This window comes from Syngnathus typhle, linkage group LG21 (assembly GCF_033458585.1).
Source record: "Syngnathus typhle isolate RoL2023-S1 ecotype Sweden linkage group LG21, RoL_Styp_1.0, whole genome shotgun sequence".
Classification (NCBI taxonomy): domain Eukaryota; kingdom Metazoa; phylum Chordata; class Actinopteri; order Syngnathiformes; family Syngnathidae; genus Syngnathus; species Syngnathus typhle.
In genome coordinates this window covers 8,115,772-8,128,002 of record NC_083758.1, presented here as the reverse complement: position 1 = coordinate 8,128,002, position 12,231 = coordinate 8,115,772, and the positions used below count along the sequence as shown (strand labels likewise).

General features: G+C 49.4%; 1 protein-coding gene across 3 annotated transcripts in view; it reads left to right on the top strand.

Moving 5' to 3' along the window:
- The first annotated feature begins 28 nt into the window (after positions 1-28).
- magi2a (membrane associated guanylate kinase, WW and PDZ domain containing 2a) overlaps positions 29-12,231 on the top strand; it is a 36,564-nt gene continuing 24,361 nt past the window's right edge. For 2 of the 3 annotated variants that reach the window (XM_061269256.1, XM_061269258.1), the window contains exons 1-2: positions 29-531; positions 9,057-9,173. In XM_061269256.1, coding sequence (XP_061125240.1) covers positions 222-531; positions 9,057-9,173 — 427 coding nt within the window. In that variant the 5' untranslated portion in view covers positions 29-221. The remainder of the gene's footprint in view (positions 532-9,056; positions 9,174-12,231) is intronic. The other variant, XM_061269257.1, reaches the window with a different exon arrangement.

The following is a 12,231-nucleotide window of genomic DNA, read 5'->3' as shown; positions in this document are numbered from 1 at the left end:
AACGATTCGTTTGAACGAATCTTCTGATTCTAAAGATTCAGTTCACCTAAAAGAACTGGAATGTGAGTGATTCGTTCACTCTCGTTGACTGAAAAGATGAGTTCCTTTTGAACGAATCGTTCACTCAACACGAGAGGACTTGGAACCAAGTGACGGCCAAAAGTGAGACATCGGGAGGGGGAACCCTCAAAATACGACGGGACTCTTCCTCGACGTGAGCCATGTTCAGGAGTACAAAACGGAGGACTAACCACTGGAGCAACAAAGTCCACGAAAGTGTTCTCGTCCGGGATGCAGAGGGGCAGCTGGCTGCACTGGAACTAAGGGGCGGTGCTGAGCACGGACACTTTCCGCTTGTGGGTGAGCTTCTCCCGGGTGGAGCGGCGTGCCTCGGCGGCAGACTCCATCCCGAGGAACTGCTGCTGCTGCTGCAGGTCAACGACACACCGGTGGCCGGGCTCACCAGCCGGGACGTGATGGCGGTGCTGAGGCACAGCAAGGAGCCCGTCAGACTCAAGTGTGTCAAACAAAGTAAGTTCTGAGTAACTGTGGCTGGCGTTTCAATTTTTACTAGAAAGTAACTCGAAAGTGTTTCAAGACGTTGCTGCACGTCTTGTCAACGGCGAGTGTTGCTTTTTTTGTTTTTTTTGTGGTTAAAGCGGCATTTTTGACGTATGCAGTGATGCTCGGCGCCGACACTAAGTTTGGTCCGTGAAGGGGGCGTGTTGCGTTCGTAACAATCAGATAAACTCAAATGTGTCAAGTGACGTAGAAATCGTTTTCGTTGACCAGAATTTGTTCGTTAAAAAACTATTGCCAGTGACGCCATTATTACCAAAGCTTTCTACTCGAGTTGGTTGATGTCTTTTCTAGTGGGAGTGACGGTTTTTGTTTGGTTGTCGACGCAAAAAGATGCTTCTTGGACGCTTTTGTTGACGCTCGCTCGCTCATGATCCCAAGTTCAGTGAAGGGGGCCTGTTGTGTTCGCTGCAGTCGGAAAATAGTTACTTGTCAAAGTAACTAGCTGAGTCAGCCGTGTTTCTGATCACTTTTATTGAAGTGATGCTAGTCATCATTTGACTGAAATGTATTGAGTTTTGTATACTGTCTGGGGAATTGCTTTCATTGTGTTTTGTCAGCTGGTTGGTGATGGACGTTCTTTGTGTTGCTCGGTGAAGATTTTAATTTCTTTCAGTGAAGGGGTCGCGTTGCATTTGTGGCAGTCAGAATGTTTGTTTGTTTCCATTGCAAGAGTTTTAAAATGTACATCATTACTGGCAGGCTTCCTGTTTATTATTCCGCAGAAGATTTATTATCAGCTCCTTCCTAATGATACCTCTACGTTCTTTCACACTCTTGTGAGAGTTAAGTCACAAGCTCGTCAACAATGTTATTATTAGATTAGCTGAGAGCCAATATGGCGGCAGGTGTATCGTGGGGACAAAATTGTGTGCAAGTTAACATGTTACTTTCACCATTTTGCACCTCCCTCAAAGAGGCATTTTATTTTGGCCTGGATGGATGATGCATCTGCTGTCCGCCATTTTTTTTTTCGACGCCTCCTATTTTGACAGCATGAAAGGTGGCCATTGTAAGCTTCTTTGCGATCTTTTCCCGCTCTCTAGAGTCCTTCTACCTTTTCCCGATGCCAGTGTGCATTGTGCACAGTCTGTTGGCATTTAAAGCTCTTAAGTTGTTCTCGAGAGGGTCAGCTCGGTCTGCGCCGCCGTCACAATAGCGAAGCCAGACTCGTTGTGGAGGGTGTCGGAGTCAGATCATTAACGTGTTTAACGATTGGAGTCATTTTCTATTCTATGTCTAGCTCGCAAAAATGATTTGCATTTGTCATTTACAATACAAAGCAATTGTCACAGCTTATCTTTTTTTTTCTTGAAGTGTCGCCACCAGACCCAAAGTGGAACTTGACCTTTTGCGTGACCCTGGCTTCTTTTTCTCATAAGCTTTGCCCAACATGTGTCCTTATCTGCATGCCGAGCGTGTGCGGTGCCTTTGCCCACCCCCGTGCAAACAACCGTCCTTTTTTTGTCTTCTGATAGACATCTAGTCGCTGTAAGCGACTTGACAAAACAGCGCTGGTGTGTGCTACTAATGAGGGCCAACCTGAGCCCACCACACACTTTCAAGGGCATCGGGTGACAGCTCAAGCACACAAGCGGCAAGACGGAAGTCGATCAAAGTTGCCTTTGCTCGTGTTGTGTGCGCGCGCTACGTTCCTTGAAGCTTGCAGTCATGCGCGGCGTCTCCCATGTACGCCGTGCGCCAGCAGCTAATGATGACTCATCTCCAGACAGTCTGTTTGGATTTAATGAGCCTTAACACAATTCACATGGAGACAACTGAACACACACACACACTCTCACCTCACACTTAGGACGAAGCGTCAAAATCCCAGCAGGATAAAATAGCAATATTTTACGAGTCAGACATTTTTACAAGTAATGTGTTAGTTTTATAGGAGAAAAGTTGCAATATTTTATAAGGAATCTGGGAATTTCCCAAAGGAAATGCCTGAATTTTTGTAAAAATAACATCACCATTTCATGAAAATAAATTTAAAATCATAACTAAATGCTGTTTTAAAGTCATACTTTTAAATCTTTTTTTTAACATGGGTCAACAGTTGAAGAAAAAAAAAAACAATTAAAAAAATGTTCAGAAAAAAGTTAATTTAATGAGGAAAATAAGCTAAACAAAATACAGGACTCATGTTCTGAAAAATAATTTTATGATCAAACATGATCTTTGAATTTCCTGTCATAAATATTAAGAGCTCAAAAGTGATTTGGCCCAAATTAAGTGACGATTACCCTGTGCAATACCACCCCTTTCCACAAGTGGCAGCAGTATGCCTGTACAAGTCATTCAAAAGTGCACGTCAAAAAGGTGTCCTTGTGGCAGCAATTATTTTTGGCTCACTTCCCCATTCGTCACAGCGTGCGTTGTTTATTCTCTGCGTCCCCCAAACTTCCACAACAAAAACTTCGGGGTGGGGCTCTCCTTTGACTGATGCTTCCTCCCGTGGCCTCCAGATGGCCTCGCTAAAAAAGTTTCCGGACGTAAAGGAATGATTTGCTCCGAGCCGAGTCCCCCCCCCTTAAGCTAAGTCGATTCATCAGGAGACCTCCGCGGCTTCTAAAATCATTAATAAGCTCGGCGACAAAAGTCACCTTCTGTCCCATCCTTGTGTGTTTTGTCAGCGCTTCCCTTTGTTGTTTTATTTGCGTGGCGGCGAAAAACGGCGGAACGATGGCATCGATTCTGGCTGAGCGGCCGTCGCCCTCGAAATGAAAGTGTCGTTCATCCCTCGTCTCGTTTCCCGTGCCGGGAGGGAGAAAAGAAAAAGAAGCAACAATAGCTTTTGACATTCCGCCTCGCCGTTAGCTCCAATCAATTAAGGCCTTGCAGCTCTGGTCCAAATGAAGAGAAGATTGACACGAGGCCCAAAACGGCGCTCCACGTTGGCCGAATGCAAACGAGTTCGTGGCGCCGCTGCCAAAGTCACTCGTTGAGTTGTTTTACTTTCAGAGCTTGTCTCTGAATTATGGATGCAGATGAGACATGATGAAAAACGGCAGGAAATTTCGAGGCGAGCCGCTCTGAATTCATAGCGCGCGCCTCACTCCAGCGAGCGCCGTCACGCCGTTGTCTCGGGGCGTCCGTATGTGTTCACCGTAAGGCAGCGGCGGCCAAACACTTGGAATTTCACGCGGCGCTCCTCGCGTAACGGCTCCGCGGAGACCACCCGAGGCCAGCCGCTGTTTGGATCCGCCTCGCCGCGGTCGGCCATCTTCGTTTATTTCCATAATGTGCCAGCCGGCGAGGCTCGTGTGCGCTCGGTGCGATGATAAAACCCGAGGGGCGGAGGCTCACGAGCGATCGGGGGGGGTCACCTCTTGACATCACAAGTAGTAGAGATGCCTTCATGGTTCGCCATGTTTCCATTTGATTGGCTGGGGGAATATCGCAACTGCTTTTAGTAGATCCCTCCTGTCTGGCAAATGTAATGAAGGCTCCGTTACAAAGCCCCGTCAAAGCGGAGCAGGCCCGTCCACGTATCCCCAATTCTCCAGCGAATTTGCGAATTATGTTTTATTAGCGCCGCGCCTCTCCACTTGCCCGCGGCGTCCGCCCTGGTGGAAACGTCTAATTGGCTTCCAAGGGGCGGCTGTCTCTTTAGTGAGAGCGCTCAATCACGTCTGAAGGAGCTTACAGAGCCAAGGATTGCGCTAACAAAGGCAAAGTCAAGTGCGCAACATTGCGGCTCAAACTCTGAAGCGCCTGTGATGACATCATGGTCTTGTCTCGCAAAGCCTCGACGACTTTGAGGACACGCTGCACTTTCTTTCCTCTCAGGCCAATGTGGCTTTTTACGCCAGAGCTACTTTTAGCTAGTCTTAATTATTCAAAGCAACCAAAGTGGCTTCTTCTTCAGCTCAAGGAAAAAAAAGTTCTTCAAGTGGTCCCGGTTTTGGCGCCAAAAGAACTGCTGGTGAGAGAAATGCTACAAATTTGGTGTCAAACTCTGGGCCCGGGGGCCTGATGCGGCCCGCCGCATCATCTTATGTGGCCCGCCAAGACAAATTCAGGTTGTCGATGTCAGTCAGTGCCTCTAACGGTGTCGCGTACGCATGTAAGCGACGGCCCGCCCGGCAAATAAATGGCGGCAGTCGCAAAGCGACGCAGGTGTCCCGCCTTCAAGGTAAATGGCCCGTATAGTCAACCCAATATAAAATGACTGTGCTGGAAAAGAACTGACAGCCATAAAAGTGAGTTATTTTGCCGTCGCCGGTCTCAGACGGCCTACGCTCAGCCTCGGAGTCCAACCTGTCGGCTCCAATTACCCGCGGCGAGTGTTTGCCCGCGACATCTGTATCCTAATTGCTCGCCGCGTTTGGAGGCAACGGCTCAATTAGTCCACAAACGAGCGCTTTATACTCACCGAGATTGTTTGTCATTGTTCCGGGGAATACGGGGGGCGGCACCTTGACGGAAGCTTGGACATGTTTTGGTTGGACACGTGCAAAGTGCGGTTTTTTTTTATTTATTTCGTGTTATCGTAAGTTGAAGAGGTGCGAAAACAATACGTGGCTTTACCTGCTTGATCAATTTCTGCATATACTTTCCCTTTTTAGACACACACACACACACACACACTTTCCATTTGCGGCGCTCTCGTGTTCCACAAGCTCGCACCTGCATGCAAAAATAGCTTTCACCTGAAAATGGAGCACGGGAGTAAAGAGGAATTGTTTCTGCAGCCGAATTGGGAAAAAAAGAAAAAAAAAAAAAGCTCTCACCGCGCCATCAATATTTGAATAATACCACGCACGTTTTCAAATCGGGTTAGGCCAAGACGTGGTGGCCTACTTGATGCGGAGAGATAAGAACTCAAATCTGAGAGTAGTACAGCACAACTTTTTTTTTTTTGCTAGCCAGTGGACAAGCTACACCGCTAGCATGGCTAGAATAGATATCCGACTGGGCGTGAATCACGAAGGAATGGTCGGACGCACGTTGGGCTGCATTTCTCTGACAGTGATGTTGATGGACTGACTGGTGCACAAGTGGAGCGTTGGGAGGGCGCCGCGCTCAATTGCGTGTCACGCTGCGTCCTCCCGCTCGGCTACGGGGCGTCTGGGGGTGACGAGAGGCCTGGCAAAGTAAGCGGCTTTTTTTTTGCCGGAGCTGTCCAAGGTACTTTGCGTCTTAGAACTACTGGAACGCTTGTCAAAGTGTAATTGAGGCGCTCAGCAAAAATAATGAGTCATCTCCCCCTTCTTGATTTATCGTCGACACGTTAGGATTATGCCCGAGGAAAAAATAATTCGTCCCAGGACCCCAAAAGGTTGACTTTCAAATATATCTGCCATATTGTATCATTTCGGACGACTTATTTGTTTTGGGAATTCCTCAATGCAGGAAGCCGGTGACACGGTAATTAGCCTCTTCTCACTAGCGAGGGGGGGGGGGGGAAATCAATGTGACGCTCCGCACAGTCGTTACCGGCGAAATAGAGCAGCCCTGTTTCGATGTCGATTTCCGATAGCGACTTTGAGGCGGAAATGCCTTTTGTCCTGGCAACAAAAGATGCCAGCTGATGTGTAACTTGTAGCCTTGTGACGCCATCATGATGACAGACTCTGTCTGCCAACGCTACTTTGTATGAGTAAATGGTCCACTTGCAGCTTTTTCAACTTGAAATCAGTCCAAATTGTTATCAGTGTCATTTCTCAGCCTTTTTGTGACCTCTCTCTCTCTCGCTCTCTCCATCCTAGATAGCGAGCGTCTAATGATGCGCCGCCTGTGGCGCAAACACAGTCGAGACTTTTTTTTTTTAAGGAGTCACTGCTCCGCCGTCCTGGCATTTGAGATATTTGCCGTGATCCGGAGTAGGGCTGCCAGATCCAATTGGGCAGCGGGTGGTTTGATTGGCCGAGCTCGGCCGCCTATTTTGTCACTCGCGGCGAGGAGGCGCAACTCTGGAACTGGCCCGCTCGGCACTTCGCCTTCAACGCTCGTTGAGTGTGGCCAGCTCGTGCCGACCTGTGCAAATTCGGTCTCCGCGTTCATTCCTTTTTGAGAAACAAAGCTTATCTGAAATGTTTGGCGACGCTGAGTCGCATCAAAACAACAGCGGCGAGCGCTACATTGGGGAAACGTTCTTTACTTCCGTTGGCGGCTCAGCAGACTGCGGCGCTGCCGAGCTTTGGCTGGATGAGTTCAATTAAAAAAGGGCCCGCAGCGAGATCATAATGAGAAGTGAGCGTCGTCGCGGCGGCAGCTTCGGCACGACATTAGCAAAGGATCTGGAAGCGTTGTTTTTCTGCATCGCTCACTTCGGTGACATCGCCAAGTTGCGCTAGCTAATCGCTGCCATGGGATAACGTTGAACGCAGCGCATCCTAAGCATCTTTTCCCGCGATGACCACCCGGGGAGCGGCGCCTTCTTTATAGCCGCTCGTCCGGCTTCACCGCGATAAGATTGTCGCCACGGCAACCGCACTGCCACTCTCGCCCTTCATCATACCTGGCTGAGACTTTTCCTCGCTCGCCATCCTCCTCCTGATAAGTGAGTGAAATCTTACCACTGAGTGACCCCTAACCCTTCACTCATCTTTATAGCTTAGAGCAGGGATTGTGAACCGCTGGTCCGCGGCCCTCTGGTGGTCCGTGGCGGTATTGCAGGTGGTCCTCGAAATTGGAAAAGAATTGTCGCATTTTTCAAAATGAAATTGATTCATGATTCAGACTTGATTTGTTTTCCAGCTAATTTTGTGATGTCAAATGTAGCTGAGATGTCCGCTGCTCAGCCCATGTTAAATTCATGGGATGCAAATAAGAGGAAAAAAGTCGTATCCCGGTTTCGAGGATTATATTTCTTGTCCAATTATCCAAACGAGGCCAAAGGGGAGGCCCAAGGGAAGGATGTCAGGTGACTTTGCAAAGCCCATCCACGACCTTGTTTGACCACAATCGATGATGACGTTTGGGCGCCGATGCGCTTTTAAGCCGTTGGGCCAAGTGTCAATGATAGCCTTAAGCTTTTAGGAGCCGAGCCAAGCTGGAAGGCAGTGGAATTAAATGTGCCTCCGTCCTCTGAATCCTGCCCTTTAGCTTCTCTCTGAATTCCGAGCCCTCGGCGGAGACTTGGACTAAACGTGTCTGTCGAGTCTCCAGTTTGGCTTGGATGCGTTTATCTTTGGATACCTGAGTCCATTTCCTTCTGTAGTCGTGCCGTGGAGCTCTTCAGAAAGAATGGCGAGCCCATCAAATGAAGTCAGGACCTTAAGAAGCCAACGCGACAGGCAGTAGAAAGCCATGTAGTACCCTGGCTGGTAGACAGGGGGCGCTTGTGCATCTGGGATGCTGGAGGAGAGACGATTCTCCCAGCGTGATGGTCTTGCGCCGCCGGAGCATCATCAGCGCTCGCTCTCTCTCACTTTCTCTGCTCGCCGCTTCCCCTTCACTCCTTTTCCACGCTCTCCCGTTTTGTGGAGCATCCAAGGCAGAGTGAGCTGGTGGGCAGGGGAGGGGGGGCGTTCCGGTGCTTGCGACTCCATTGCAGCCAGCGGAGATCGAGTTGGGTGACGGGCGAATCCCAGCGGGAGAGATCCGCCGTCCCCTTCCCACCAGAGGAGATAAGTCACCATGGGAAACCTGTGGCGAGAAGGACGCTGACCACGGAAGGAAGCGAGGTGTCGTCTTAACGTGCGTGTGATTTTTTAAATTCTATCCCCCCCCCCCCCTTCCCTCAGCATGCCTGGCTCGTCTTTCTCCTGCAAATGCAAATATAGTGTGCCGTTGGCTTTGAGCGAGACGCAGATGCGCTCCTTCATTCATTCGAATGCCGCAAATGAGTTGGGCTCTGATGGTGACGCCAGTCTTGCAATTATTTCCTGCTCAGTATGAATGGAAACTTCCCAACTAGGTTAGAATATTTTTTTTTTTTAATAGTCACCGTGGATGTCGCGGTGAAGAAGATGGGGCTCTGAAGATTCGGTGTATTAGCGTCGAGACTTGCCTTGCGGAATCCCACAAGTCACGTCAGTCACGCACCCCCCCCCCCCCTTCCTTCATTTTAAATGTGATTATACGGATGCGTGGCAGAGAAGATGGATGTCGCATTTGTCAGGGGAACCCAAGAGGGGTCAAGTTGATGCTTGTTTTAACCCCCCCTCCCCTATCTTCCTCTCGCCTCCCCCTTTGGGATTTCCATCTCTCTAATCCCCTACCTTCATTCCTCTGTCGCCCGCCACCTTCACTTTATTTTTTTCCCCTGCATGCTGAGCCAGCGAGATTAACCGGTTCCTTGCAAAAATCCACGCATGGAACTTGCGGAGGGAACGCCATCGGCTCGGCGGGGTGATTTATACGCTAAGGTTCTGGCTGAGCGTGCTCCAATTAGCACCTCTGAAAGTTAGGTATCGTCTATCGGGCAGCAACACAACAGAGCTGGAGAAGTCACGAATATGACAATAGACACCTTTGGCAGCCATTTTGTGGCCGCTGTAATATTTCAACTTGTGTTGCGCCAGGCGGCGTGATCAACAAGGACCTGTGCCGCTACCTCAACCTGCGCTTCCCGAAAGGCTCGGTGGACCACGAGCTGCAGCAGATCATCCGGGACAACCTCTACCTGCGCACCATTCCCTGTGAGTCCGTTTTTGTTTTTTCAGCCCAAAAAGTCTCCAGAGTTCTTTTTTGGGTCATGTTTCTTGGCCAACATGTGCTCGAAGGTCAGCCATGCATTATTTAGTTGCAACTCCCAAAACCTAGTGTCTGCTGAGCTGCATCTTTTATTTGGTATCTGTTTAAGTCTGAAGTGGCGGGGAGGGAATCGATTGATTTGAACGTGAGGTCCCGACTCTGGAATGGCGAGCTTCCGTCTCGGGCTAATTTGCCGCATTAGCCGCCCGGCGAGCGTCGAGAGTTTAGCGGTGGAAATGAAAAGTTTGGACCACCATCGACTTTATTTGATGCGTTCCATCTTGAAGAGGCTTGACGGTTGCGGCTCGTTCGTGCCATTAAGGCCGAGGCTCGGCAACTCCAGGAAGCCAGATACTTTTTTTGTTTGCAGAGGAAGCATCATTTCCTCGGAAGAACAAATCGGAGGACAAATACAGGGAGAGCGAGACAATGAGTCAATGGAGCGCACGGCAAAAAGGCCGCTTAAACAGCGCCGTAATGAGACGTCGCTTCACAATGGGATGGATGGAGGGAGGGAGGGACGGATGCACGCGAGGCGGTTACGTAGCGCGGGCAAATTGATGCCAATTGCTTTTCTGCAATTTGGAACATCATGTTCGACTCCGACATGTCAAGCCGAGGAGAAAATGGACGGCGGCTCTCTTAATAATAGCTTTTGGAATCAATGCGTGACCCAAATGCACTTGTGGCTCAAAAGGAAGAAAGTGGACAAAGGCCATCTTGGTATTTGATATCTCCGATGCTTTGTCGTCACTCTGTTGTCTCATCTCTGGGGAATTGAAAAGCGGATTCGAAAAAAAGGGGGATTTGAGCTTTAGCCCCGCCCCCTCCCCTTTCCTTTGCGTGTTGTCTGTATTTTTGCTATCGGAGATTAATGGCAAAGCTGGCAAATCATATCGGTCGCCGAGGCGGCTCCAAATGTTTGCTACGGGCCGAAATGATCCGTCGCCGACGTTTCTTTTCGCGACTTGTCGTCGGTCGCGATGAAAAAGAGAACATTAGACGACGCTTATCTCCAAACGGACGCCTGTTGATGAGATGTGTGGGATAAACCTCCAGGCTTGAAAGAGAATAATCATCGGGCAACCATCTGAAGCGCGCAATTTCAACATTGAGTGGAAAGTAGAGACATTTTTTTTTCTGGGGGGGGGGGGGGGGGAGTTGGCTGACAGGCAAGAGAGTCACTGCTTCACATACTAATAGAGGAACTTGGACGGAACGAGGAGCTGGGAAAGGGGGGGGCGGGTAAGCCGAGGGCCAACGCTTTAGACAAATTGCCTGGTTGGAATCCAAGGTCAGAGCGTTAATAGCCCGAGCCGTTGTGAAATCGGGCCTATCGTTGAGTAATTCGCCGAGATTTGATGGAAGCCATAGACAGCAGGGGGGTGCAAGTTCCACTTGAGGACTTGAGAGCAAAAGTCACGTCAGGCGCCCATTGCATTTATTTTTTTATCGCTGCAGCAAACAAATAAGCCAACTCTTAAATGTCACATGGATCCGAATAAATCTCTCTTTTGTCTTCCTAGCCTCAAGAAAATGACGTGGGGGGGCGTCCCAATACTTTTATCCATCTTGTTTTACAGGTTGGAATGCGAGTGAACGCATCGTTTGATTTTCTTTGTGAGTTTGTTTTGATCGGCCAGGCTAGCGAGCGAGCGAGTTTCCTAATGAGATGGAGCGTATGTTCCATCTGTCCACGCGCACGTTATTGGTTTGATCAGCGTCGAGTCTCGCGGCAGAAGAGAGAGAAATGCGTTGCCTTTTTCCACCGCTTCCTTCGTGAGGAAACCCACCGCAACAGTTTCTTTTTTTTTTGCCCGACGACGCTTAGTTTTGATAGCGAATCAAATAATTAGTGGGATACTAACAAGGCTGACAACCCCCCCCCGCCCCATTTCACGTAGCAATCCTGGAAAGTGACAAATTGATTGGTCTGCCCGAGCCATATTTATGGAGGCAACAAAAGGTTATTGGGATCACAAAGATGCCTTTAATCAAAAGCTCAATTTCTGTCATGCATTTAATCTGTCCCCTTTCTCTTCTCTCGCTCGTTGGAGGCACGGTGCTGGTTTCCATGGCAACCCTTTTCCTCTCCCCGCCTGCGTCAAAGGCTCGGCTGCTAAAACTCACATCTTTTTTTTCGTCCACTTCTCCTCCACGTTCGCCCCCCCCTTTACCTGTCAGTCCGGCGTCTTCGCACTTTCCGACCCAAATCAGGCGGAGTGGAAAGCAATTAGCGGCAACGTCCCTGTCAACACAAAGCACGGAGTTGGGTTGCTGACCTTTTGCGTCCGTCATCGTCAACGGCCGCGGTTAGGATCTCGCCTCGGACAATCGGATAGAATTCCAGAGAACTGAAAAAATGCGGGTCGTTTTCGGGGTAAATTGACGCAAATCCGGAGTAGCCATCCAATTGTTAGCAATTAGCCTTGTAGCTTTTCTCAGAGCGGTTCAACCTAAACGAGGCCAAACAAAGCTGCCAATACCTCCCAGGAATGCTTAATGAACTTCCATATGTGCCATTCTGGACTGGAGCCCGGTCGTGACGCTTTTCCATGCCCCATCTCGGAGGGCTTTCTCTAAAATTCTGGACGACAGAGCGAGATGCTCGATGTGCTCCACGGAGCAGCTTCCGAGGACCAGACTAGCGACGGCTTTAATATTCATGGCCAGAGACTGGACCCAAAAGGGGGTTTTGATTCTGGCCCTCTGAAGTGTTCACACACGCACGCCCGGCCGTCTATATTTATACGCTCTCCGTTAACGGGGATATAATTAGTCATGGGGAGCATAGTAATTACACGAGCTGTCGTGTAAACACCTTAATTGTATTTCTGACCCATATCTCACTTCTAATTGGAGGAAGCCTCGCATGTTTAGCATCCATTTTGTCTCAAGGCAAACGGATTTCCTGCTCGGTCTCATCCACGAGAGATGATTTATTTATCGGTAGCGTCGGAATTGCGTTCCAGGTGCCACGAGGGCGTACGAAAATAGCGTTTG